The sequence below is a fragment of the Meles meles genome, chromosome 15 (assembly GCF_922984935.1).
Source record: "Meles meles chromosome 15, mMelMel3.1 paternal haplotype, whole genome shotgun sequence".
In the NCBI taxonomy this organism is placed as follows: domain Eukaryota; kingdom Metazoa; phylum Chordata; class Mammalia; order Carnivora; family Mustelidae; genus Meles; species Meles meles.
Genome location: NC_060080.1, coordinates 35,870,578 through 35,897,986, shown reverse-complemented (window position 1 = coordinate 35,897,986; position 27,409 = coordinate 35,870,578). Strand labels below are relative to the sequence as shown.

General features: G+C 45.5%; 1 protein-coding gene across 5 annotated transcripts in view; it reads right to left on the bottom strand.

The window, feature by feature from the left end:
* Nucleotides 1-27,409, bottom strand: part of ACOXL (acyl-CoA oxidase like) — a 356,730-nt gene that overhangs the window by 221,922 nt on the left and 107,399 nt on the right. For all 5 annotated transcript variants that reach the window (XM_045979259.1, XM_045979255.1, XM_045979257.1 and 2 more), the window contains one exon: nt 19,146-19,180. In XM_045979259.1, coding sequence (XP_045835215.1) covers nt 19,146-19,180 — 35 coding nt within the window. The remainder of the gene's footprint in view (nt 1-19,145; nt 19,181-27,409) is intronic.

Here is a 27,409-nt window from a genome sequence, read left to right as displayed (position 1 = left end):
CCATCAGACATTTCTTCCACACCTTAGAGAAAGTTGTTCAACAGAAAATATTCTCCTTCCCATTTTACTTTGTTGGAGATGCTCTGAGAAAGGACAAATTTGCCCAGGCTCACCAAAGCTGTGACTGACAGGAGTCGGGAAGGGGACTTGGGTTTTTGGATCTCAAGGTTCTTGTTGAAACTGCTACCCTTCTGGTGCACAGTCAATGGGTATACTCGGGCGTTTTTCACGGCATCACTTCCCTGACTCAATGAAGGGTCTGAGTTGCTTTAACTTGTCCTCCCTAATGGAAAAGAATCAGACAAAGAGGGAAAAAGAACAGAAATTGGAAAAGATCTAGCCTAGGTGTATCCCCAAGAAAATTCACCCACCAGTCACACAGTTGTGAAGATTGCTCAGTGTGGAGTTACATCTAAATGAGGTCTAATATCTACTGAAGGGGATTCTTAAAGATTGTTCATTACAGTGAAATCGGAGGCAAAACAAAGGACCTGCAATTCTACATGCTCCCCCTCGAGACAAGCACACCCAAATAAAGTACATGGGCCCTGGTTGAGATCTTGGGCCCTAAATCTGAGGTGCACAGCTGTAGGCAGCCTGACCCTCAGGAGTGGGGCAGGGCCCTATCCATATCAGAATAGGGAAACAGGTTCAGGTCCTGCCTTTGCACCCCTGGCTGGAGACTCAAGGAAAAATCCCCTAATCTTCTGTTTCTGCTTTTCCTTTATTTGTTAATGGTTTTTCCTGAATGTAAGAGCTATGCACATTCACTGTAGAAGATGTAGAAAACCTAGAATAAAATCAAGATGAAATAATCACTGATAATTTCATTGCGAAGAAGCAACCCCTGTTAATATTTTGTCAAATTTCCTTCTGGTGTTAGTTTATGTGTATTGGTAATGGCTATCACATTTTGGGAGGTAAGTGGGATGTGTACTGAAAAAACAACTTAATGTTGTTGTTGTTTTTTAACCTAACATTACATCATGAGCGCCCTCGCGTGTTGTTAAGAACTCTGCGTACATATCGCTTTCACAGCCGTGTAATACTCCACTAGAGGAACGCACCATAATTTGGTTAACCGCTCCCACGGGTATGTTTCCTGTTTTGTATATCATGAGAAACAGAGAGAGACATCTTCGAGTGTGAAATGTTTTCTGCATCCTGGATTGTTTTATTAGGATGGATTCTAAATTTCTTGCTATGCATTTACATTTCAGTTTCTCTGAAAATATTTTAACGATTGAAAAGTTTGCAAACTCAAATGCCTCCCGGGGTTAGTTGGGGAAAAGAGTTCAGTTGGCTGGATGTAAAGAGAAACAAAAAACTAGTGAGTGTGAGCCATCGGAAGCGGCACTGCTTCGAGGCTCCGGCAGGTGGGACGGGGGCAGGGTGCTGCTGGGGTGCCCAGGGTTCCAAAGAAGCCAGAGATCCAGCATTTCTGCTCATGTGAAAATAGTGGCAACAGAGGGCTATTTGCTCCTTCAGGCTGGCAGAAGCCAGCCACAGCCTCTCCACAGTGGGCGACTCTTTTCTGAGAGCCTGTGGGGCTTCCCTGGGCCACAAGGGGCACCTCATCCCCATCAGGGTGCTGGTGTGAGGCTCCAACGCAGGCCTGGGAGGTGATCCGCTAGGACCACACACAGGGTTTTGCACCTTGCACCAGTTTTAAAACTCCATTATTCCTTCCTTTTGTACCCCTCTGGGCTTCTCCCTACACATGGAAGCTTCCTTAGCACTAACCTCTAAGTCTCAGCCAGAGCCTGGAAAGCAGCTAGTTACAGATGCTCATTTCATAAGCAGAATCACAAAGGCCCCATTTCATTCTCCCTCTTGATAACTCTGGCTTTCTCATCTCCAGAAAGCAGGTGAAATTCCTGTCACACAAAACTCCCAAGGTTCCAGGGTGCTAAGCTACCCAGGAAGAACCTGCTTTTCCAACTGGGCAAGTGGCCGAGAACTTCGGACCTGCCGAGGCTTGCTTGCGAGGGACACATGTGTCTGGGAGCGGGTGTGTGCAGACACGCGAGCATTCTCAGTCTCCGGGGCCCAGTGATTCTAAACGGGCCCCATCGCAGCTCTGACAGCCATCCCCGTGGTGTCTCCAGAACTGAGAGAGGAAAAAAAGATTCTGAGAACCCAAATCCCCCTTCACAAAGCCCGTGGAAGTGCCTTTTATGCCTCTGCCATCTGTCATCACAAAATTCACAACAGCTCCCAAGTCTCACGACACGGACATTTCTGCAGGGGTCACCCGGGGCAGCGAGGACGCCCTGACAGCAAAACAATGTGCAGCAAGGTGAAGACCGGTGAGAAAATCCTGCTAAACAAACAAGAGGGGTCAACGGCTCAGAGAGCAAGATCCACTTAAACCCACTAATTGGAAATAAGTCCAAGTTTTTCAGACATTACGTAGTGACAATAAGGTGCAAACACCAGATTAGTGACCTCCACAAGACAGAGGGCTTTTGTTCCATCTTTGTAAGAGCAGAATTTCACCCTGTGTTTTGAAATTCCCATCAACTACCCTGTGTGAATTTGAAAGTTTACAATTTAACAACGTGGCCAGGGTTACATTTCGAGTTTCCCGTTCCAGGTCAAGAAGCAGAACGTATGCAAGGAAGGATGTGGGGGGAAGGGAATCAACGAAGCACCGAAAGTGGACGGGGAGCCATTTTCATTCTGGTTGTCCTCAGAGGTCAGCAAACCAAATGGGCACCTTAAACTGCCATCCCAACGGGAAAGGCCATGTGCATTTTCAGGCTTTGGGTTTTGGTTGTTCTTGTTTGTTAAGTCAGTCTTGTTAAGCTGTATTTGTTAAGGACGTTAGTCCTAGACCAGTTTTGTTGTTGTTGTTGTTGTTGCTTCCTTTTGTTTTATTGTTTTAATATGCTTTTAAAATCTCACTGAGCTTTATAAACAACCCAAAAGAAAAGAAAAGAAAAGAAAAGGTTTCTGAAAACGCCTTATGGGCCTGGAGCCTGGTTTCGCTTGGGAATTATGAACATTTTGCAAGAATCAATATTGAAACAAAGCCATTAAAAAAGAAACATGTTGTTACTCATAGAAGTCCTTGTAGAATTTACTGTGGGCTGATTCAACAGAGTGACACTCACTCCCGGGGTCTCCCCCACCTCTGAGAACACGGGAGCCCCCGAGTAAAAGAGGGACATTTTCATCAACCAGCTCCATGTGCGGCCCCCAAGATGGAGAGGGGGCCAGCGGCCACTTCCTTGCTGTTCTTTGCCTCAGTCTCTGTGAAGCCCTGGGCTTACACAGACTCACCCAGCTACAGAGTGGAGGACCTACTGTCTGTCTGTGTCTCTCTAAAGCTCCTGGTCTCGGAGGTGCAGACCTGTGTGGGGTTCTGGTCCAGGAGGAAGGCTCTTAGGTCCAGCATTCTATCTTTGCACCAAGATCCATGACCATGAGTTAAGGATCCGGTGATGCATTCCAAAGACGTGTGAGCAAGCTGGGGACACCAAGCCATGTCTCAGCCTGGGCCAGACTCAGAGTGGCCCTCCCGAAAAGGCCTGGGTAACTAAGGTGATGCATAGACATGTCGGCTGCCGTGGAGGCGGTGAGGGAACTTCCCCTAGGAAAGCCTTTAGACAAAAATACAGAGTGGCGGTTCTGGTGACCACAGAAAGGAAAGCTGGCGGCAATGGACAAAAGAGCAAAGTGCGAAACCAATGCTGCAGAATCACAAATAGAAAGTCGGAAGGGGAAGATGGGGTTGGGGGCCAGGCAGGTTGTATGAACTGGGGTTGAGGTTACTGGAACATCCCGTGGCCAAAGCAAGATTTCCCCAGGATTCCAGAAACTGCTTCTTCTCTTCCTTCCTTGGGGAGACAGAGGGGTGCCTGGGGAGACCTAGCATGGACTGACAGGTCAGGAACCTTGGATGCCACCCTCAGATGCAAGGTGAGCTTCACACATGCCTTTGCCTGGGGTGCAGCTGAGTACCAAGCACCGCGTAAGCATATACTATTGACAAATAAGACCTCAGTCCAGCCATGCAAGCCTCTTGTTTGCAGAGCACCCTAAAATCAGATTTCACAGGTTGGAAATGGAATCAGGTTTCACCTTCGGACAAGCCCCGGCCATGTGCAGCATCAGAGGTCAACGGCAGCTGGGTTTCCTCCTCCCTGCTACCTGGGCGCCCAGTTGGTTTTCCTCCTTTTCCTTCCTCCAGGTGCGTTCCTGCCACAGCCTGCCCAGAAAGTCTTCCTTTCACAGCGTTCTGATGAATAGATTGTCTGTGTTTTCTTTTGCATTCTTTTTAATGGCCTGGACTGTGCTCCAGCGACCCAGCTGTGCATGTCAAATAAAATGTATTGGGGTCGGATAGATTCTCACATAGCACTGAAATGCACAGCGCGTGAAACAAAGGGCACCCGACCACAACATGCACATTCTAGAAAGCTCCGCTAAGAACTGTAACTGCTACAAAAGCCACCGAACTACACAAGTACCAAGTCAAATGGCATCATTTCATATCATTACTCCATTCTCTTTCTTTTCTTTTTAAGCTTTTTTTTCCAAATCTAGTTATGCAAAAGACTTCTTCTTTTAATCACTGTGCAAAAACTAACATTTTACAAAGCCTGGGCAGATAAAATCAGCTCAGGTTGGGTATCTACTGCACACGAAGCTATAACTGATTCAGCTTTGCAATCTGACCTTTAGCTGTCGGGTAGAAATGGAGAAGCGTATTTAGAGAAATGGTGAATTTATTTTTATGCATATACAAAGGTACTGCCCCTCATGAAGCATGTGAACTCTCGTCAAAGGAGCAAATGTTTAAAAACTGAAGGAAAATAAGAAGGCAGGCTTCCTGTTTCATACACACGGAGGAAGGGGGTCTTTTAAACCCGCCATAAAACAGGTGGGCTCGAGAAATGCAGAAAAGGGTGCATGGAAATATACTTACTGCCACTGTGATATTTTAAGGAAATAACATTTGTATTTTGTTCCATAACTAAATGAAATCAGCTGAAGCTGTAGGGAAAGTACATGTGTTTACACCCCAGCCCAGTGTCAGCTTGTTGCCTCTGACTTTCTGTTCTGGTTAAAAACATCTCTTTCTTCAGCCTGCTGTTGAATATACCCTCACAGCTGAGGACAGATGTGGCTAGCAATGCTTGTGAAACAAATGCCAAGCAGCAGACCGCTACCACAGGCTCACGCACCTGCAGGTGACATCACCAGGCTCTATCTTACCCCAGAAATCTATTAACATGCAGAAACAGGTGTCATCAAACCAAAACCCACTCTTAGAAAGCATTCACCTCCTCCGCCTGAGAGTGGAAATGACAAACGAGATGCCGAACTTCCATTCACCTTCCATGTGTGACTAAGAGGGCAGGGAGCCGCCCCCCCCCCACCCCAAACCCCCAGCCAAATCTTGCCGGACACCTGTTCTCAGACATCCCAAGGATTCCAGATGCAGCCAGAACAAAAGCGCTGGAGGAAACCCTGCTCCCTGAATGGTGCATTTTCCTTTGTTTCAGGGAGTTTAGTCTTTTCTCTTTAGCAAAAAATAGTTGACACCAGGTTGGGTCTTTGCTGATATCTTATCCCTGAAATGGAGTTTCTCTTTGGACCTGCAACCAGGCATAGAGAAGGTACTAAATACAAGTATGGAGACATTAAAAAATGATAAACCTGGGATATTTATAAATTACTTTAACAGGAGGTGAACAGCAATATAAAAATAAACTAAAACGGTCAAACTGTTGATAACTGTAGAAACCAGAAGGTGAGTAACTGGGAATCCACTATGTCATTTCTCCTTGTGCTTGAAATATTCCATAATCAATATAATATTTAAATATGTAGTAACATTTCCAGTTGCTGGGCCAACTCCTCCTCCCTTCTCCTTAGTAACAGAATCCAAATTTTGTTCATGTAATTCACCCTCTCCTCTGGAGCCACTGTGCTTCACTGAGCCAGTTACAGTCACCCCATCCTCCTGGCCACAGGAGGATGAACAGATGGTTCATGTGACCAATAAAAGAAGAGGGGAAGTCTCTTGAAAGGTTTCTGGAAAAAAAGTTCCCATGCTGCTACAAAGTGGCATATAGGAAGAGATGAGTCTTCTTCTTTTGCTAAAATTTGTTGCATCTGCGTGTGACAGCAAGAACTTCAGCAGCCATTTTGTGACCATGAGGGATTCAGCCAAAGACAAAACCAATTTGCTGAGGGTTGCAGAGAAGAAAGATCAAAGCAACCCTGGTCTTTGAGGATGTTGCTAAGTTACTGAAATAACCACCCTGAAACTGCCTCACTTCAGGAATCATTAAGTGAGAAAACAACCCACTTACTGTTTAAAACAGTTGAGCCAAGGTTTCCTGTTACTCATAGCTAAAGGCATCCTACTTGATACAAAATTAACTATTCAATGAATGAAGGAAAGAATGGATGAAGGCAGATGTATGGGGAGAATTAGAAGCCTTAGTTACATCATTTGAATCTAAGTAAAGTCAGTGTTGTTGTAATCCCAAATAAGAGTTGAGATTTACATTCCATTTCCCCTTAGTACACAGGATCTTCTCTCTTATTTCACAGCACACGTTGTGTATTTCATTTCTCTGGCAACCAATCAGACACTTCCTGGTATCTTCTCCTGTAAAGTTGCTCTTTGATTTGTTTGGAGTATTTCCTTAAATGTCACGTGATATTCATAACTATGCCTAGGTCAGTGGGGGGCTCCCAGTATACTGGAAAGAACATGGTCTTCATTAAGTGGCTCTGGGGTCTTGGACAAATCCCTCAACCTCCTGAGCATTAATGTCCTTATCTACGAGACAGAATTAGTAAAGCCCATCCTAGGGGCTGAGAGAATTCAATGGGGAAGCATGCAGCGAATCATCTAAAGCATGGCACAATACCATTTCATCCACATCAAGACTGATTTTAAGGTCAAGGGTAACTGTCGGTAACTGGCAGAATCCCTGTTTTATTCTTCTACCCTTGTTTTCACATATAAAAAAAAAAATTCTCTCTTTATGAGTAGTTTCATTTCCAACATCTAACATATTTTTTCATCACAGAGGACAGGTGATTAAAAATAAGATTGAGACACACCTGGGTGGCTCAGTTGGTTGAGCATCCAACTCTTGACTTCAGCTCAGGTCGTGATCTCAGGGTCCTGGGATCAAGCTCTGGGTCAGGCTCTGCAGTCAGCAGGGAGTCTGCTTGAGATTCTCTCTCTCCTTCTGCCCCCCCACCATTAAAATTGAATAAATAAATCTTAAAAATAGATAAACAAATAAATAAAAGATTGAATCACTATGATGTACATCTGAAATTCATAGATTATTGTGTGTCAATTAACTTCAACAAAAAAATGTTCTGGGAATAAATAGTGGTGATGGTGGCATGACATTGTGAATGTACTAAACAACACTGAATTTTACACTTGAAAATAGTTAAAATAGTAAATTTCATGTGCTTCTTACCATAATAAAATATAATTTAAAATTTTTATTAAAAAAAAAAAGATCCCTCGTGGTTTCCTTTTAGACAGTAAGGGCTCCTTGGGATCAGTCAACTATCTCAAATGGGAGAGAATTTCTTGGAACACATTTGTAGCTCCCCCTTTCCCCACCAAGGCCTGGCCATCAGGTGTAGGACTAGGGGTGGGGGCAGGCTGAACAGAGAGCAGTGGGACAAGGACCACTGCCTCCCTCCCCTTTCTCAAGCAAAGATATGAAAACTCAGAAAATTCTGGTCCCTCCTGGATTATCACTTGAGATGGGCCTCCTCTCCCCTGGGGTTGAGTGGGCACTTTCCAGGGTTGTGTTTCTGGGCTCATGACTGAGCCACCCAGGCATCCTTAAGTAAATGTATTTTAAACAGAAGCTTTCCATCAGTATTAATTGTCCCTTCCAGCCCAAATATCATTTAATTGCTCTCCCACCGGGCCCTAGCCCCTGTGAGCGACCAGAAAACAAGCATTCCTCTCTGGGTCTGAGTCCATATTGGAGCTGTAAGCCATGTGAAATCATCCCTGGGACTCCCAGTGAGGTTGGTGACGCGTTTTAGGAAACATGTCTTCTGTTGGGTGTCAGAGGTGTGACTTTAAACCCCCACACCTACTAGGTGTAAAACCATCACCTCCTGTCTCCTTCATGAAGATACAATTAGTCTCTGCCTGGACAATGACAAACAGCCACAGATGGGAGGGGGGCTAGAATCTGTACTGGCAATGCTAAGCATATCCTCCACCTGCCCTCTGCCTGCCAGTCTCCTCTTCCTCCTCCAAGAGTTGCCTCTAGCCTATCCCATGGAGCCTGGCATGGCCGACGACACACACCCCCAAACACATACACACACACATTCATACGTTCATGCCTCACTACATCAAACACTTCCTTTATCACCCTTACCAACCAGGATTCCCACCAGAGTCACCAGAGGCGGACATGGTGGGCTTTCACCTTTATCTACTCACGGTAGATACTCAATAAATGCTAGTTAGATGAACAAATGAATTTACATTCAACTGGAATTTTTTTAATGTCCTGGATTGTCTTTGTTTTTCATTTTAAGGTTGTATAAGGAAGAAGAGGTGAGAAGACTGGAAATAGGACAGCCAAGATAAAATAATCAATTGCCTTCGGACTAGCTGTCACACCTTGTGGCTTATCAACAGGGCAGAGCCCTCCCACGTGTCTTCAATGACAGCCAACCTGGAGGTGGAAGAGGGCTGGCTCCAGAGAGTGACAAATGAGTCTAATTGTTGATTTGTACTTCTCTACCGTTGCATGGACAACTGTAAGTGCATTCTGGGTGACAGACCATTTAAGAGAGGCTACAGTTCTCTCCCGCCCATTAGCATGATTAATTGAAAGCTGATTTGATTTCTGTGCTTAAGCAAAGAGACAAACGAAAGAGGACAAAGAGGTTTTCAGGGGAGTATTTTGTCAACACAAAAGCTAACATAGCATGTGAGCCTCTTAATAATGGATTTGATTCAATCTCTGCTGACTGAACACATGGTACCTGCCAAGCCCTGAAGATCTAAAGAGGAATAAACACCATGCTGACCTTGAGAAGTTCGGTTAAGGGCATGGTTTCTCCGCCCTGGGATGAGTCACATTTAGGGCAGGATCATTCTTGTGGCGGTGAGGGGCTCTTCTATATGCATTACACAGCATCCCTGGCCTCCCCCCACGGGGTGCCAGGAGTACCCCCCCTCCAAGTTGGGACAACCAAATACAACATCAAATGTTCCCAAGGGGACAAAATTCTCCACTTGAGAGCTCCTGGTCTAGGAGGAGTGTAAATCAATAACCCCACGATATAACACCAGGTAAGAGGCCAACAGGGTTGGGAATGTGGACAGAGGAGCAATTCGTTCTGAGGAGGACTGCTGTGGACATCTGTGGAAGCCTACACGTGAGGATATAAACGGGGCTCCGTCTGGGCCGCTGACAGCCCCACCACCTCCACCCACCACAAACTCTAAGGAGGAAGCTGTCTTGTAGAACCAAACAGGCTGCTGCGATAAGCAGTCACATCTATGTTAGAAAAGACTCAGGAGTGTAAATTTACATATTTCCTTCTCTACTTGAGGCTCTGCCAACCTCAGCAGGAAACCAAATCTGAATGATAAGGTACCTCAGGAAAAAGAAAAAAGAGCTACCTTGCTCGATTCCTTTCCCATTGGGCCCACAGTTGGAGGGCATACACGCCGCCCCCTTCCGGAGATCCCTCAGGTCCTCCACAGGCCCAGTCCTCTGTGTACAGAATGTTCCCGACGCATAGATAGTTTGAGCCACATAAGAGGCCAAAATGCCTTTCGTACAGGAAAAATTGACCTATAAATGAGGCACCCTGGTGACTGGAAGGAAGTAGATCTAGAATTTTCTGTGGCTAGTTTAACAGAGCCTCCGGAATACGTCTTGCCAACATAACTGTACATTAAAACTTGAGGAACATTCTTCAGGAAGAGGGGTTGTAGAACCTTAAGCCAAGCTTGCAGGTAAAGCCATTGAAAATCAGCCCGTGAACCAGTCCCCCCAGCACATCAGGCTGATCAAAGGACCCCATCTGTCATCTCCCACTTAACAGAAACATGTCCAGGGCCTGAGTAAACTCTCCTCCAAAATGGATGATGACCAACTGCTTGGTCACTATACGTGATCTGCTGGACCAGGGCGTTATGGTACCATTCAAGGGAACACAGCGAAGGAGCCCACGCTTCCCCCCACCCAGCCTGGCTGTCATAAACACCAGCCCAGACAGCGGTCTGCAAACTGCCTCCCCTGGGCCCTGGCAGAATGGCAGCTCCTTTCAGCACGTTGAAGAGTGTGCTGCTGATCTTCCTCCAGGCTGCTTTCCCTGTCTGTCCTTAGCCCCGGGGCTCTGGACTACAGCCCATTCACTGGGTGCCTAGGGCCCTGCCCCCTGTCCAGTGCTCAGCAGAAATCAACCAAGTGGGAGTTGGGGTGACACCTGCCACATTCGCCTCAGCAGCCAGGGCGGAGGGGGAGGTGGTGGAAGGCAGAGCTGCTTTCTCACTACTCTCTCACTGGTGAGATCTGGAAACAGCTGCACCCCATTCCCTGGGTCTCCAGGGAGAGACCAGCCAGTTGATGTGTTTTCCAGATGGAAAAGATGAGCAGTGTCTCCTGGAACGTGACCTCCAGCACCAGCACTGGGGACCTCGGCTCCACGGAGGGGGGCAAGCCAAGCCCAACATGTCATCCCAGTGCCCCCTGCGGGCTCAGTGAACCACAGAATGGGGGACTGGCTCTGGCAACCCCCCTGCAGCCCCTCCAATGCCCCCCGGCAGCAACATAGTGAGTAAAGAATAAGGTCAAACCCAACGCCTCAGGCTGAACTACCCCCACCAAAGCCCCTCGCTCGAGCGCCTTTCAATCTGACAAGTCCACAAGCTGACCAAAGTCCTGACTGCACCTGTGAACTCATTCACGTGGAAAGCCTCAGAAAGACCAGCGAATTAACCTGCACGCCGTCACACACCTAACAGCTCCCGGTCACTGAAAACAATCAAGTGAGCAAAACTATGAAACCGACGCCTCACCCTGGGCATACCAAACACAAGGTAATTCCATACTCAGAAGCACTTGGACATGGGACCATTAACGTGGCCTCAGACGGGGTGGTCTCTCACAAGAGTGGCCCAGGCTGTCTCCAACCTCAGCTTGCTTTCATTCAAGTTCACTGAGGTTTAATTCACTTACAGTAAAATTCACCCACTTCAGGTGTTACAGCACTACGAGTCTGGAAAAAAATATACAGTCATGGAACCCTCATAATCAAGATTCAGAATATGTCTGTCACTGCCCCCTGCCCTCGAATTCCTCATGCCACTTTCTAGTTCGCCCCTCCCCTCCCCACCTTTCTTCCCGTAGTTTTCCCTTTCCCAGAATGCCACGTAAATGGAATCTTAGAGCGTATGCACGTTGGAATCTGGCTTCCTCCACTCAACATGATGCCTTTTTATTGCCGAATAATATTTCACTGTGCAGATGGGCCACAGTCTGTTTATCCACTTCCCAGGCGAAGGGCACTGGAGATTGTTTTCACTTTCAGGCTGTTGTGGACAGAGCCGCTATGCACATTTGCATCAAGTCTTTGCATGGGCACATGTTTCCATTTATGTCAGTGCTACCCGGGGAGTGGAGTCACTGGGTCCCATAGTAAGGTGATGTTTAACATTGTAAGAAATTATCAAAGTGGCCACAGCATTTTACTTTCCCACCAACAGCGCAGGAGAGCTGGAATTACTCGTATCTTCATCAATACCTCATACTGTATTGTCAGGATTTTGTGGTTTTGTGTTTTGTTGTTTGGGGGGATTTTTTTTTTTTTTTTTTTTTTTTTTTTTTTTTTTGGTGTGTGTGTGTGTGTGTTTAAGCCATTCTGATTCATGTGTAATAGAATCTCATTGTGGTCTTAATTTGCATTTCCTTAATGACTAATGATGCTGAGCATCTCTTCATGTGCTTATTTGCCATCCCTCGTACCTCTTCTGCGATCTCATTTGTGTCTCTTCTTTGGTAAAGTGTCAGTTCAAGAGGTTATTTTTTTTTTGCCCAGGTATTAAATTGCTTTCTTGTTAAATGTCTGTAAGAGTTCTACACATATTCTGGATACAAGTCCTTTATCAGATATGTGTTTTGAAAATATTTTCTCCTGGTTTGTGGCTTGTAGTTTCTAGGCAGTGGTTTTCACAGAGCAGATGTTTTTAATTTTGAAAAAATCCATTTTACCAATTTTTTCTTTCATAGTTTATGTTCTTTGTGTTCCAAATTATCTTTGTCTTGCCCACGGTCACGAAGATCTGCAGCTATGTTTTCTTCTATAAAGTTTTCAGTTTTAGATTTTATTGTGGGCCTGATCCATTTCTGTTCATAGCTGTACCTGCTGTAAAGGTAAGGGTTGAGGGCTTGGGGTATTTTTCTTTAAAGGGTGTTCAATTGTTCCAGTACCATTTATATCCTTTCTCCCTTGAATTACCTTGGTGCTTCTGTTGAAAATCAGTTGATCATGAGTGGTGAGTCTGCTTCTAGACTCTTTATTCTGTTCAACTGGCCTATCTGTCCTTTCACAAGCACCAGACTGTCTTGATTCCTACAACTCTATAGTAAGTCTTGAAGTCGGGTAGTATAAGGCTTTCAACTCTCCCAATTGCTTTGGCTAATCCAGGTCTTTTGCCTTTACATATACATTTTTTAATTAGCTTGTCATTCCTTGAATTACCTTATCATTAGGCAAAATATTTACATGTATGTTTCTTCGTTTGAAAAGGGGTTTTGTTAAATCTCTGGACCAATTTAAGTTGGGTTTCCTTATCCTTTTGAAAGTAAGGGAGTATTCATTCTTCAAAGATACCATAAAGGAAAGACTAACCAGTTCCTTCTAAACTCACCCACACAGAATGGCTTTGGCAAATGGCCTCGGTTCTAAGTGCTGGGTTGTGGAATCCACATGTTCTGATGTGCGAGGGGAACAAGAATGCAGTCTGCCTTTCCAACCTGCTCCCTGATATAGAAAAGAAAAGACACAAAGTTGAGGTCAGCTCTGAGCCCTAGCAACAGAAAGGAGCATGGGTCCTTGACAAATTTTAGAAAATGAGGCGACCTCTTTTCCACCCAAGGGGCCAATGGAGGAGTAAGAGTTCATTAATGCAGAAGAGAAGAGGGAAGTTAATTCTTCAGAGGAAATAACAAGAGCAAGGGAGAGAGCAGGCACGGCTGCTCAGGGCTGCAAAATTTGAGGAGACAGGGTTGGAGATGAAGTCTAGGATCAGAATTCTGCTCCCTGAGCACGGAAGCCCATGGAAGCTTTTGAGTGGGAGGGACATAGTCAGATCTGTATTGAGAAAGATCTTCTTACTGGCAGGCAAAATATCCTCCCAGAGGTCATCCTGTGGGCATGGCATCAGACACGTGATAAGCAGGTTTGACTGGGGAAACAGCAGAAATCCTGGACCGGAATGTCTTTGGAGAATAAGGCCAGCGAATTAAAATCAGACAAAGGATTAAAGGGGATCTGAGAGGCACAGGAAGGTACATTCACATACGCCTTACTCCCCTGGACCCTGAACAGCACCCACCACTCTCCAGGCATATCCACAGCCCCAGGCAGAGCTATGCTATAAGAGGCCAACAAGGTATCTGTAGGGTTGGAGGACCTCATTGAGTCTGGTCATAAAATTCAGATACCCTGTGACTATTCATATTCTGTTCCTCAGGGGCAATATTTTGTGTTAAGGTTATCTTAAAAATGCAACCTTCCAAAAGATGGCTTTGCTTTTAAGATTATGCCACTGGGGTTAAATAAATTTCTTGGCAACCCTGTGTCTAAATCTGGTCAGGGCCTCACTGTGAAGTCTGAAACAGAGACAGATGGAACAATCGGCCAGAAAGCCCCAGTGACAGAAACAACTATTCCCTGGAAGGGATTGAGTGGGGGGCGGGCAGAAAGGCATCTTTGTTTATTTTTACAAAATTTGGAGAACAACAGTGTCCCCCAGCTGTCTCCACAAGATCAAACCTGCTCCAAATGGGAGTTGCTAGGTATTTGCCAACACTTGAAATCAAAGTCCAATAGGCCTGATGTCCCTGTTTCTTGTCTTTCCCTCCCTTTGTATTTCAAGATGACAATTTCATTTGTTCATTGATGCAGCCTGTCCATTCAATAAGCATTCTGATTCATCTATGAACTTCAAACTCCACTTCTAATCTAAATCAGAACACAAAAGTACATGACCCCTTCACTTCTTGCTAGGCCCTGTGGCTCATTCAAAGCAAACACCCAAAGGCAGTCTCAGAATGACATTTAATCACGGGGTCTGCATTTTCTGCGTAAGGCCATGCCCTCCGAAGTCCAACTTAGGGATCGTCAAACTGTCAACTCATCCACTTCTCTGGGACTGATCACACACAAGCTCCCCAATCCTCTCTTCCCCTCGTCAGCCCTCAGGGAACACCAAGGCCTGTTGGGGGTTGGTACCTATAACTCCAAAATTAAGGTTAGGGCACAGGCTGGGGCAGGGTACCAAATTTGGCCTTTGTTAGGGCTTATACGAAACAGAAGAAAAAGTCAGTTGTGGAAAAGACATATCTTTAGTCTTCATCTAAAAGTCAAGCCTCTGTGAACTTCCATTTTTAACTGTAACAGAGCCAAGTGGAAAATTTGCTTCCTTCCTTATTTATTAAAGAAGGACAAGGAACAGAAACAAAAAAGAAAAGAATTCTGTCAGTGGCTAGTTCGCCACTCTCCACCCTATTTCCATGGGCTGTTCTTTAGAAACACGGACACAGGGGCCATGTGCAAAACTGCCACGCTCTTGGCTCACGTGGCCTCTCCGCTATGCCAGAGAAGCAAGAGCTAAAGGTAAGATGACCACTTCTGAGCCACTTCGTCTCTGCCCGGGAGCTCCCACCAGGAGGGAGCAGGCTTCTCCAGGCTGCTGCACAGTGACAGACAGGAAGAACATCTAAACTCTCTTTCAGACTTATAGAAAAAGAAAAAAACAAAACACCCACACAGTGGGGAACAATTTCCCCACTGTGTGGGTGGTGGGGCCCCGAGAGCTGTTATCTGCAAAGGGCACTTCTGGGGGTTACCCAGCTGTCACCACTGTGTGGATTCCACTCGAAAACCTCAAGCCAACCCGGGGGGGAATGAACATCAAGAGACGATTTTTCCACTCTGTGAAAATGACTTGACTGTACAGACATAAATTAAGACTCCATGATAATAAGCGAAATGTGTGCAGGACCCGTCGGCAGATGCACGGCCGGTCACAGCTGATGCTCCTGCTTGCCTGGCACATCTACAGCATCAGAGTATGACTTTGTCATTCTCCACTTCCTGACCCTTGAGCACCTGACCCCACATGACGTCTTTGTCTCCTTCCCTCTCTCTCTTTCTCTCTCCCTCCCTCTCTCTCTCTCTCTCTCACACACACACACACACACACACACACACCTATACCACACAACCAGGTCTGTCATTACTGGTCTAGCAGGAGTAGAAGCTGAACCAGCAAGCCTGAGGACAGAGGTAAGAGTCGTTGGGGTGAACCTGTGTTAGTACAGGAATGGAGGGGAGGGATGCTAGCTCTGTTCATCGCAACAACGGAGATTTGATGGCTGGAGCAAAAATGTGGGTGTATAAAAAAAAAAAACAAAAACAGGCGTCCTTTGGGCCTTAAGTCCCTCCTTTGCCACACAAAGTTTCCCCTGTTCCAGGCTGCTCTGCCCCATGTGTCCATGGCAGCCTAAGCGGTACTGCCTGCCCACCGAGTTTGTAGGATTTAGTGATTCCTCTCCTCCTCTCCATAATTCCCTCCAACCCACCTCTAAGTAAACCCGTCTTCCCAATGCTGCCATCTGGAGCCACGTTCACTTCCTCCTTTCCCTTCATCCCACTTCCATCTACTACAAGAACCTTGCACCATTGTTCTTGGCCTTGGCCCTCCTGTTACAATCTGGGAAATGGAGCTGGTGATTAGAACCTCAAGTCCCAAACCTTGCTTCCAAAAGTATCCTAACCCACATGAAGAGGACCTTGGAAACCCTCAATTCCAGCATTTGTATTCTGGGTAGACATGACAATAGAAATGGAAACCATTTTTCAGTAGCAACTGTAAGCCTTTCAAGGGAACCCAGAACTACATACATGTAGGACACAACCCCATCTTGAAAAGTAATCAATGGAAGAACAGTATGGCGATCCCTCAAAAACCCAAAAATACAATTACCATATGATGCAGCAATTCCACTTCTGGGTATATACCCAAAAGAATTGAAAGCAAGGTTTCAAAGAGATTTTTCTTTTTCTCTTTATTTTCAGATTATTTACTTATTTATTTATTTGAGCAAAAGAGAGAGATAGAGCCCAGAGGAGAGTGAGAAGGAGAAGCAGACTCCCACTGAGCAGTGAGACCAACATGGGACTCGATCCCAGGATCCTGGGATCACGACCTGAGCCAAAGGGAGATGCTTAACCAGCCTAGCCACCCAGGCACCCCTCAAAGAGATTTTTACATGTTCATGTTTATAGCAGCATTGTTAACAATAGCCAAAGGCAGGAGCAACCCAAATGTCTATTGACAGATGAAAGGATAAGCAAAAAGTGATATATATATTTATATCTATATAGATATACACACACACACGCACATGCAATGGGGTATTATTCAGCCTCAAAAAGGAAGGAAATCTGACAACCACTACAACATGGATGAATCCAGAGGACATTACGCTAAGTGAAAGAAGCCAGCCACAAAAAGAAAAATACTATATGATTCCACTTATCTGAGGATCCTATAGTAGTCAAATTCAGAGATAGAAAGTAGAATGGGGGTTACCAAGGGCTGGAGGCAGGGGCGGGGCAGGGATGGGGAATTGGTGTTCAGTGAGTACTGAGTTTCATTTTGGGAAGATGAAAATGTTCTATAGATAGATGTGGTGATAGTTGGACAAGAATGTGAATATACTTAGTATCACTGAACTGAATACCTTTTAAACCTTTTTTAAAGGTTAAAATAATAAATTTTATGTTAGGTATATTTTACTAAAAAAGAAAGTAATCAACAGAAATATTGAAGTTTCAATTAATCTAAACAAACTAGCAGGATTTTTTTAAAGAAGAGACATGACCAGGGACAGCTGGGTGGCTCCGTCAGTTGGGCGTCTACCTTTGGCTTGGGTCATGATCCCAGGGTCCTGGGATCAAGTCCCGCATTGGGCTCCCTGCTCAGCAGGAAGCCTGTTTCTTCCTCTGCCTGCAGCTCCCCTGCTTGTGCTCTCTCTCCGTTTCTCTTTCTCTTCGTCAAATAAATAAATAAATCTAAAAAGGAAGGAGGGGGAGGGGGAGGAGGAGGACAATGACAAGGAGGAGGAGGACAAGAAGATACAACCAGAAAGACACACCCTTCATCTTCCTTCTCTCTGAGGACAGAGATGGGTGACAGGGCCAGGCAGCAGGAGGGACAGAAGGGTCTCCGCCAACCCAGTGAGGTGTCAGTAACCGCATATTGTGATGCCAGGTACCTGCCCCGGCTGAGGGAGGGGCAAGCAGGAATCTTCTCTACAACACAGGCCTGAACCCCATATAAGCACAGGGGCAAAGGCACCACCCAGCCCTCCATCAGGTCTACCCTGCCCTGCTAACTTACCTGATTCCCTGACTCAGAAAGACTAATGGTTGGCAAATGTCCCTTAGCCTCACCAAGTATTAAAAAGAAAACTCTCTTCTCAAGCTCCATATAGACTCTGAGTTTCTGCACCAGTTAGAGCTCTCCATGGAGCCACAGAGTCACCCTCACCATTGTGCGAATAAGCCATGATTGTTCTCTGAACCGGAGCAAGACCTTAGCTTTCTTAGGGAAGAGGCATCTTCAGCTCTCACGCAGAAACAGCTGCTTTTCTTGAGAAGGGGGACTCGGGTATGAGGAACTTTCCACCCGAAAGGGAAAGAATGGAAAGGGCAAAATCTGCCCTCCCCTCCCCAGACCCCCACCCAATATGCAGCACACATGAGGGTCCAGGACCTGCTGTCCACATCAGGCTTCCCAAGGGCAGAGCCACTGTAGAGCCCGTCGGTCCAGGAGCCTGGCCCGGCTGACAAGGGAACAGGTGCGTCTGCAGGACACTCTGCCTGACCATGCCTAGTACCTGGCACACCTGTGATCTTGAAACATCAAAGAAGTCTGGGCTTCTCTGGAGCAGCATTCTCCCAAGAGTAGCCAGGAGTGTCCAGCACGGGCACTTTTCTTCCCAGACTCTCATTCCCAGTTCTGAGTGCTTCTCACCCCGTCCTGCCTTCTTCCTGCTCTACCCCACACAGGGCACCGATAGCTCTTCGAGGTCTCTCCGATTGCCCACTTTGTGGCTCAAGTCACAGCTGAATGTAAATGAGTACATGCAACCTGTTGCAAGTATTTTTGGAAGGCAACCTCCTTTGAGGTAACTACGGGTTGTTTGTGGAGAGCTGGCCAGATGTCTCAAGCTGACCGGCAGGTGGCACTTTGGGGAGGCTGTGAACAGGTTGTGTAAGGACAGGAGGGACATAGCTTGTGGCCCGTCCATGGAGATAGGATCTTTAACTAATTCAACATTGTAATACGTTTTGATGAATATTAGTACAAGAAACCAACATTTTTCATAAACGTGGTGCATTTGAGAAAAAGGCAGGAGTCATGAAGCAAGACCAAAACATAGAGCTTTCAGCCATTCTCAGATGTACATAAGACAAGAAGGGGGCCCCCATGGAGGGGCCAGGGGCTTCGCAAACAAGCCTTCCTCCAGCTTTCTGTTTGCCTGGTCTCCCCCTCTCACGCACAACACCTCTGATTCTGTTCTTTTCGCTACATGGAATACATTACCCAGGAATCACTTGTGTTCCTGCCCTACAGGAGTACGTTTTTCATTTAAAAGAAATGCACTACCTACCACCACTTTTACATGAAAACCTTCTTCCACCAAATAGCCAGTAATGCTCACAAATCAAGCAACTAGACAATTCTAATTCTGTGAGCTGATACCATGGGTCCAATAGCCACCAAAATTAAGCTCAAAAACCCACAGACTTGAGCAAACTAAAAGCTATAAACCAGTAAGTTCGTGCCTTAAGAGAAAAAAAATTAACTTTACCTGTGGCTGTAGCGAACGGCTATCGTCAACCCAAGCTGTAATTAAAAAGAGGGGGAAAATAGAAATTAAATAAAATTAAGAGTATGCTGAATTCACAAGAAAATTCACTTATTATGGTCCATTACTTTTTAAACATTTCCTAAAATCTCCTACTGCTTATGCTTCATAAATAACACATTTTAATGATAGATCTTTAGTTTCAGCATAGTTCTTAAAGGCTAGTCATATTTTGAAAGGGTCTTAGAGACACCTAAAATATTTCATTGCATCTCTCAAATTAGATGGGTGTCTCTCATCTGGCAGATCTTCCATAACAGAGCTTTTTTTTTTTTTTTTTAATTTTTGCTTTTTAACCCCTTTTTTCTTTTTTCTTTACATTTTTAACTTAATTTTTAAATTTTTTATTGAGATGTAATTGACAAATAAGTTGTATATATTTAATGTATACAATGTGATGCCTTGATTTACATATGCAAGGTGAAATTATTACCATATGTTATGACATTAATTAACACATCCATCATTTCACAAAGTCACCTTTTTTTTTCTTTTTTGGTGAAACCACTTAAGATGTACTCTCTTTGCAAATTTCAAGTATACAATACAGTATTGTTAACTATAGCCACCGTGCTGGGCATTAAATCTCCAGAGTGTATTCATCTTACAACTCAAAGTTTATACCCTCTGACCAACACCTCCCCATTTCCCTCACCCCCAGGCCCTGGCAACCACCATTCTACTCCCTGTTTGTATGAGCAAAACAGGGCTCTTTCAGCTCTGAGACAAAGCCATGAAAGGATGGGATTCAGTGTGTGGCTGATTCTGAGGTTTGCCATACCCGGGTCCGGGGAGGAGTTCTTTCCCTCACCCCCTGCCCCAGGAGTGCTGAGTGGAGCCCAGGCCATGGGGTGGGGGGAGACTGACCATCTGGGCCAGAGTCTTGTCAGGGGGATCTGCACAGCCTTCACACTGATTCCATGAGCTCAAGGCCAACAAATTGCACTTCTGAGGACAGCAAAGAGATTGAGCCTTCAGTGCATGTGTGACATCAAGAGAAAGTGTATATCATCGCTGGACACAGTGACAAGTGGAGACCATGGTGACACCTTGATTTCCTTTTTACTCTGTGGGGGTGTCATGGAAACCTCTCAAGCATAAGCTGGGATCAAATCATATGACACAGACCTCAGCTAGTTCGTGCAAGATCGTAGCCGATTCTGGAAGAGCCAGGCCACAAGAATTCAACTGCTAACCATATGGGCATCAGTTATATAAATTCTCAGAGCTTCAGTGTTTACAACTATATAATGGTAAAAGATTTTCTCATGTAAGGATTAAGCAATTTTTCTGTTTTTGTGTTTATACCTGTGTGGTGCACACGCATGTGTGCATACTGCCTATAGAAAGGAAAAATTCTATGAATAATAACTACCACTACTACAACTATATTTGGGCAATACCTCATTTATGAAAATGTTTTCATTTTCCAAAAAATTTTTAAAAGATTTTATTTATTTACTTCTTTTAAGAGAGAGAAAGGGCACTGGGTGTAATGCATAAACAATGAATCTTGGAACACTGAAAAAAAATTAAATTTAATTTAAAAAAAGAGAGAGAGAGACAGAGACAGAGAGTGAGCACAAGCCAGAGGGGGAGTGGGGGAGAAGAACAGAGGGAGAGGGAGAGAGAGAATCCCAAGCAGACTCCCTGCTGAGCACAGAGTCCAAAGCAGGGCTCAATCCCACAACCCCAAGATCATGACCTAAGCTGAAATCAAGAGTTGGATGCTTAACACACTGAGCCACCCAGGAAGCCTTTCGTTTTCCAAAATTTAATTTTTAAGTTAGTTCTTGGAACTGAGAAAGCATTTCGTCATGTAAAAATGATGATCAGCTTCAACCATGCCTATATAACTCTCATCAACCCACTTGTGGCTGATCTAAGGCCCTGATAGTTTAAGGAACCCATAGCAGTTAAAAATCCAAGCATCATTTCATTCAAAATCTACCTAAGTTAAACCTTCACGTCACTAGCAGTTCCCCTGATGTTGGCCCCAATGGCAGTGGGGGTGGGGGTGGGGTTGTTCACTTCCATGGGGTTGTCCTGGACCCTGGATGACACAAGGGTCCCTGGGCAGTGGAAGGGTGGAGGGGGTGATGAAGAAGCAAGGGGAGGGAGAGTTAAGAGAAGTAAAATCATTGGGATGAATATATTATATGTCAACTATATTTTAATTATTTTTTTTTTAAATAAAGAAAGTCCAGGGTGCCTGGGTGGTTCAGTGGGGGAAGCCTCTGCCTTCAGCTCAGGTCATGATCTCAGGGTCCTGGGATTGAGCCCCGAGTTGGGCTCTCTGCTCAGTGGGGAGCCTGCTTCCTCCTCTCTCTGCCTGCCTCTCTGCCTACTTGTGATCTCTGTCTGTCAAATAAATAAATAAAATCTTAAAAAAAGAAAGAAAGAAAGTCTAACACTTCAGTCCAGCTTGACACACTGCGGAATCCCCCAGCTATTACATGAACAGCTCAGTTTCAGAATAATTCGGCTGAGTATTACCACCATGCACACCCCATATGTAGAACCGACAGGACTCCGGGGGGACAGACTTGAATTTTACCAAAAGATTCTCTAGAAGTGAAGCCACGAAATCCATGACATCAAGGTGATTTCATACCACATTCACCTGAGTGTACTCAATTATCTGTCGGCTGAACCAGGGGTACATTTTTTTGAGATTTAAGCAAACGGAAAGGGAAGATGCCTCAGGGACAATCAAGAATTTAAAGAACAAGGAGGAAATTACTTAGGGAAGGAAATAAAAACAAACTGTAGCCAAAAGGTCAGGATGAGCAATTTACGATTTCACATGCCATGTAACTTTACATTACCTGGAGTTAAAAAGTTCTGGCTTTCACTGAGGCTAATTATAAGATAATTTTACCAACTGAATATTTTGATAAGCTTTAGAGTACTTCTTAATTGGTGGCTTTTCCGCAGCTGAAAGATACGCCTTTGCTGGAGTCGGGAGAGAAAAATGGGCGTGGGAGGGCCAAGAGTAAGAAAAAAGCAGAGGAAGTCTTTCAGTGGTAGCTGCGCTGGTTGGAAGAGGCTGGGTGATGAGTCCTTCACAGAGATGAATTTCAATGAAGCCCTCGCATTTGTTTTTCCTGGCTTCTGAATCAAGTATGCTTTATTGTCATTTTAAAAAGGACATCTCTGTGAAGGAAGAAAGCGCAAACCAGGGAATCACACAGACACCACGCAGCATTCCAGGGGCCTCTGCATGAACAGGCCGGGTAATGACTAGATGATTCGAACCCAGTTACGTGGGAGCTACGTGGGACCTGACTCACGTGGTGGATGGGAACAGGGCACCGCAATGTCATTCTGGAAACTGGACTTAAACTCCACACAGAACGCCCCGGATCCAGTCTGGCAGCCCTGACAAGACGCCTGAACGGTGGAGAAGAGCCCTCATGGGCCTTGCCCTGAAATCCCAGGTTGGAACATGCGTAAGGAGACTATGTCTCTTCTTCCTCCTCCTGCATATTATCTGACCCCAGAGAAGGCAGGGGCGGTAGAAAATCTCTGAGGTTTCTGTACCATAGCAGATAGAAGACAAAGGCCACTGTGTAATCTGCTGAGAGATGGGCCAGAGATAACCTTCTGCTCTGGCATTAGGAACCTAACTAGTCAGGCCCCTCTGAGCACTCGCCGCGTTAAGAAGCACCAGCAACCCGGAAATGCTTTCAACCAGTCTCGCTCCTGCCTGTGTCGGCACAGACATGCATGCAACCATGCGCCTGTGCACAATTTATAACCACTTTACAAGTGCGTGGGCACACAGATGCACACACGTTGTGTGCCCTGAGACCCAACTCACCCATGTGTGCACACATGCATTTGCACACATGCATATCCACACTCACACGTGCATGCACATGTACACCACTTGCGTGTGCACGCGTCCCAACAAGCATGTGTTCATATGTGCTCAGTCCATGCACACTCTCACACAGTACTCAGATGCAGACATACGCAGGCACCCAGCACATACGCGCACACACACTCATACAGATGTGCACACATACCGACCCACGTGCACAGAGTAGCTTCAGCATTCAGAGAGGCCCCCCCCCCCCAGCCCCCCAAGACAAAGGGAGGCCTCAGACAATTGACCCTTTTGTTGCTGGTCTCAGCAGGAACCCAGAGGAGCGGGAGGAGGGAGGCTGAAGGGTTGGCCCCCTGACCCCAGCCCAGCCAGGGCTGAGGCCCGGGGACATGGAGGTCAGCTGGAGTTTTGTGCTGCTGCCCTCCCTGGAGAACAACCCCCCAGGACATACTGTAAGTCTTGCCAGAATGCACTCCACAAACTCCCATTCAGAGTCTTTTTTTTTTTTAGATTTACACAATTTGTTAATAACAAAATTAAATCACATTTTAATGGCAAGGAAAGAATAATTGAACATTTTTCAAAACCTCCACCAGCTACAAAAACCTTTTTTCCTGCTGCTTCAGCCTAAAAATGCTCCTTTTTTGGAACAGCTGACTGAGGCAGCTGTTTTGTATCAAGTCTGAGAGTTTTCTATATGACCCAGGGAGCTCAGACAACAGGCAGACCTTGCTGCATTAAAGAGTAATCCGAGAATAATTTGCCATAAAACCCCCCAAAGTGCACCAGCTGTAGCCGGATATGCCCTATAAAGCACCACGAAGACTTCACGGACCTTGTAAAATAATCATAATAATTTCAGAAAACACATTTTTAAAACACCTTTTAAAAAAAAGTTTTTAAGGAAAGAAATGGGTGACACTGTCTTAGGACACTTCCCTTACATGGGCTCTCTTCCCTGTCCACAGGCTGTCACTAAGCATCTCTTTCTAATGCCCACTTAACCAGGGGTGCCTGCGTTGTTGGGAACCCCCTCCTTACAGGTCCACTGTGCTGTGTGTTTATGACGTGCTGTCACACTCACAGGGCAGCTGGGGGCTGGTGAGAGGAAGAGCCCATTAAATGCTAGCCCCAAAGTGGCCCCACTGGTGAGTGGTGATGCTCCATGTCTGGGTCCAGAACCTTCTAGACTGGGGTGATGTGCTAGCAGGGGCTACGACCAAGAGCCATGCCCTTTCACAGGGTCAGCTACCAAACACCTACAACCCGATGCTAGCACTCCCTATTCCTCAAGAAAATCTGGAAACCAAGGCCTTTATTACAAAAACTCCCATGTTTTAAATGGATTTGAGTATTTTTCAAATAATGCAAGCCAAACAAAACATATCAGTGGGATTTGGCCGGCGGGGCATCAGTCTGCAACCTCACTTTTCACCCTTCCACACTGCCAAGCCTTTCCTTGCATTCTTAGATCTACAAATCTGAATTAATTAGCTCGTGACAAATCTCGAAAGAGCTTTCATGTTATTCATGAGTCTTCTTTCCTTTTCCTATAATTATGTGAAGCTTTTTCTTTAGTTTACTTCAAGTTTCATGGGTCCAAAGGGTCCATCACAAAATAAACTCAAAAAGAAAATCTTGTTGCTTATATCCCTCCTGCAGTTTTCAACTATTCCTTCCCCTTTTATGGGAAATACAGAAAAGGAGCCTGAAGGGGAGAAGAAGCATGAGTGTGGACAGAATCTCACACAAACAGGGCCACGATGTGCTGACACCAGGAAGCCAGCACAGGGAAAAAGTAATCCACCAAATGGTTCCTTAACCCCTTCCCTGGCTATCTTTCTCTCTACTGTTCTCTCCCGGTAATAACCAGAAACCCCTTGCCTCTTACACAAGCACCCTCCAGGACTGCTCTTTCCATAGGCATCACCCTAGATATTTCTGGCCTCCCATGCTTGTGGGACACAGGCCACAACTCACTAGTCCTTAACCTCATCATCTGTCTAGGGCTTTTTTAGGCACTTGCTACCTCCTCTGAAAAATTAACTGCACTGAGCAGATGCTTATGGTCAGTGACAATGAGCTTTTGGTCAAGTTCCCTGACTTTTCCTCGAGGTAAAATGGCATTGTTTTAGACAGATTCACTTAGACCGCAGAGATGAGGACCAGCAGGGATTCTCATCCCCCAAAGACTTGTGAAAAATGCAGATTCTTCAGCCCTAATTCTACTGAATCAGAAACTCTGGGGTGGGGTGCCTGGATGGCTTAGTGTTAAAGCCTCTGCCTTCGGATCAGGTCATGATCTCAGGGTCCTGGAATTGAGGCCCGCATTGGGCTCTGTGTTCAGGAGGGAGCCTGCTTCCTCCTCTCTCTCTGCCGACTTGTGACCTCTGTCAAATAAATAAATAAAATCTTAAAAAAAAAAAAAAGAAAGAAACTCTGGGGTGGTTTAGCCATTCCTCCAGGGGTAGGGGTTAGAAGCACTGAATGAGATAATGTATGGAAAGAACATAGCAATATGCTTGGCATAGATGACTCTTATTACCTGCTATGATGGTGATGATGTTCCAGCACATAGTAAAGCTATTTTCACTTTACATTCTCTGCATGTCCTTTCAGTGTCCTGCACTCAACTTCAGGGATTGCCATCACTGAGAGTTCAGGCAGGCTCATGGGCTGGCCTGAGACTGTATTTTGGGAAAGAGGCCTCCTGTACTCCTGGGTGATCACCCACTCATCACGGAGAGGTGTGTGCACCCTGCTGAGACCCACTATTTGCTGTTGACCTGCAAAGACACGGCCAGCTTCCTGGTGGCCAAGAATGAGCCTCAACAGGCTGCGGCCCTCCCCTTCCTTTGCCATTCCTCTCAGAAGAGGGAGAGAGAATGGCAAGAAAGGCAGGAGGAAGAAATGCAGCAATCTATTTTTCATTACTGAGTTTATTTTGTGAGGTTATCCTTCATGGGTGCCTTAAAATTAAAAAAAAAAAAACTCAAAAAATCCAGAAGACACACTAACGTTTAGGAAAAGCAAGGGATATGAATAATGTGTAGGATCTTCTCAGATTTGTCAGAAACCTAACCATTCAGATCTGAAACTTTCAAAACCTGTTGTAAAAAATAAGTTGCTAAATCAATGGAAATTAACATCGAACGAACATTGAAATGTAGGCAGTGGTTGTTTAACCAACCTAAGAAAACCGGTTGTTTTTAAGACTCCAAATGACTAAAAAGGTAAGACCAATGATGTTGCTGTTCCTCACTGCTGTCCCCAAGAACCTGAGCCAGACACTAGCTTTTTGGACTAAACTTCTTGCTTAAAAAACAAGTAGACGGGTTTTCACAAGGACTTGCATCCGCCCCCAGTTCACCCCAAATGAAAACATTTGTCAATCGTGAGTTGCTGCCCCACAGTTAGAGCACCGTGGACCCGTTCTGCTCAGCATTTTCCAGGGACTGAGCCCCGTGAGCTGTAGGGCTCTGGCGGGTGGAGGAGTCCCCTGCTCTCTGCCTCAGTGCTGTCCTCTGCAGAGGTGACAGTAACTGTAGTTCCCAGCAGACACAGGGAAGAAGGCTCTCAGGGCCTGGCAATGGTAAGGGCTTCAGGAGGCTGGCTGTTGTCTTTGTTGTTGTCATCAAGTGGCCATGGTCTATGTCACAGCACCGCGAGTGTACAGCAGGGCCTCCCTCCTCTTTGTGTGCCTCGTACCCAGAGCTGGACAAACAGGGCTGCCAAACAACCAGCTTCCTGAACTACTGAATTCACCGCAGGTAGTTCCTCCGATGCTTACAGTTTGTTCACAAATGCATTTTTTAGGTTTTAGGTTTCAAACCAAAAAATTGTGGATTTTGGTTTCTTTGCTTCTCTTCATAGGAACAGTTGGGTATTCGATAATATCATAAACTACACCCTCTTGTCCTAGAAAGCCTAATTTCAATGTAAAAGAAATCAGCGTGACAGTGAACTTGGATTCCGAGTGCAGCCTACATCACAGAACACATAACCCAGAAACCTCAGGAACTTTCAGTGGCAAATATTACTTAAGTGAAAACTTGATTACTAAGTCAAAGAGTCAGCCAGGAAAGGAGGAGGAGGCTGAAGAGAAGAAAAGGAAATGTACAAAAAGGAAAAAATAGGTGACACCCTGAAATGCAGACAATAACAAAAATATTTGAGGACACTTCTTTTTTTTTTTTTCAAGATTTTATTTATTTATTTGACAGACAGACCACAAGTAGGCAGAGAGGCAGGCAGAGAGAGGAAGGGATGCAGGCTTCCTGCTGAGCACAGAGCCTGATGTGGGACTCGATCTCAGGACCCTGAGATCATGACCTGAGCTGAAGGCAGAGGCTTTAACCCACTGAGCCACCCAGGC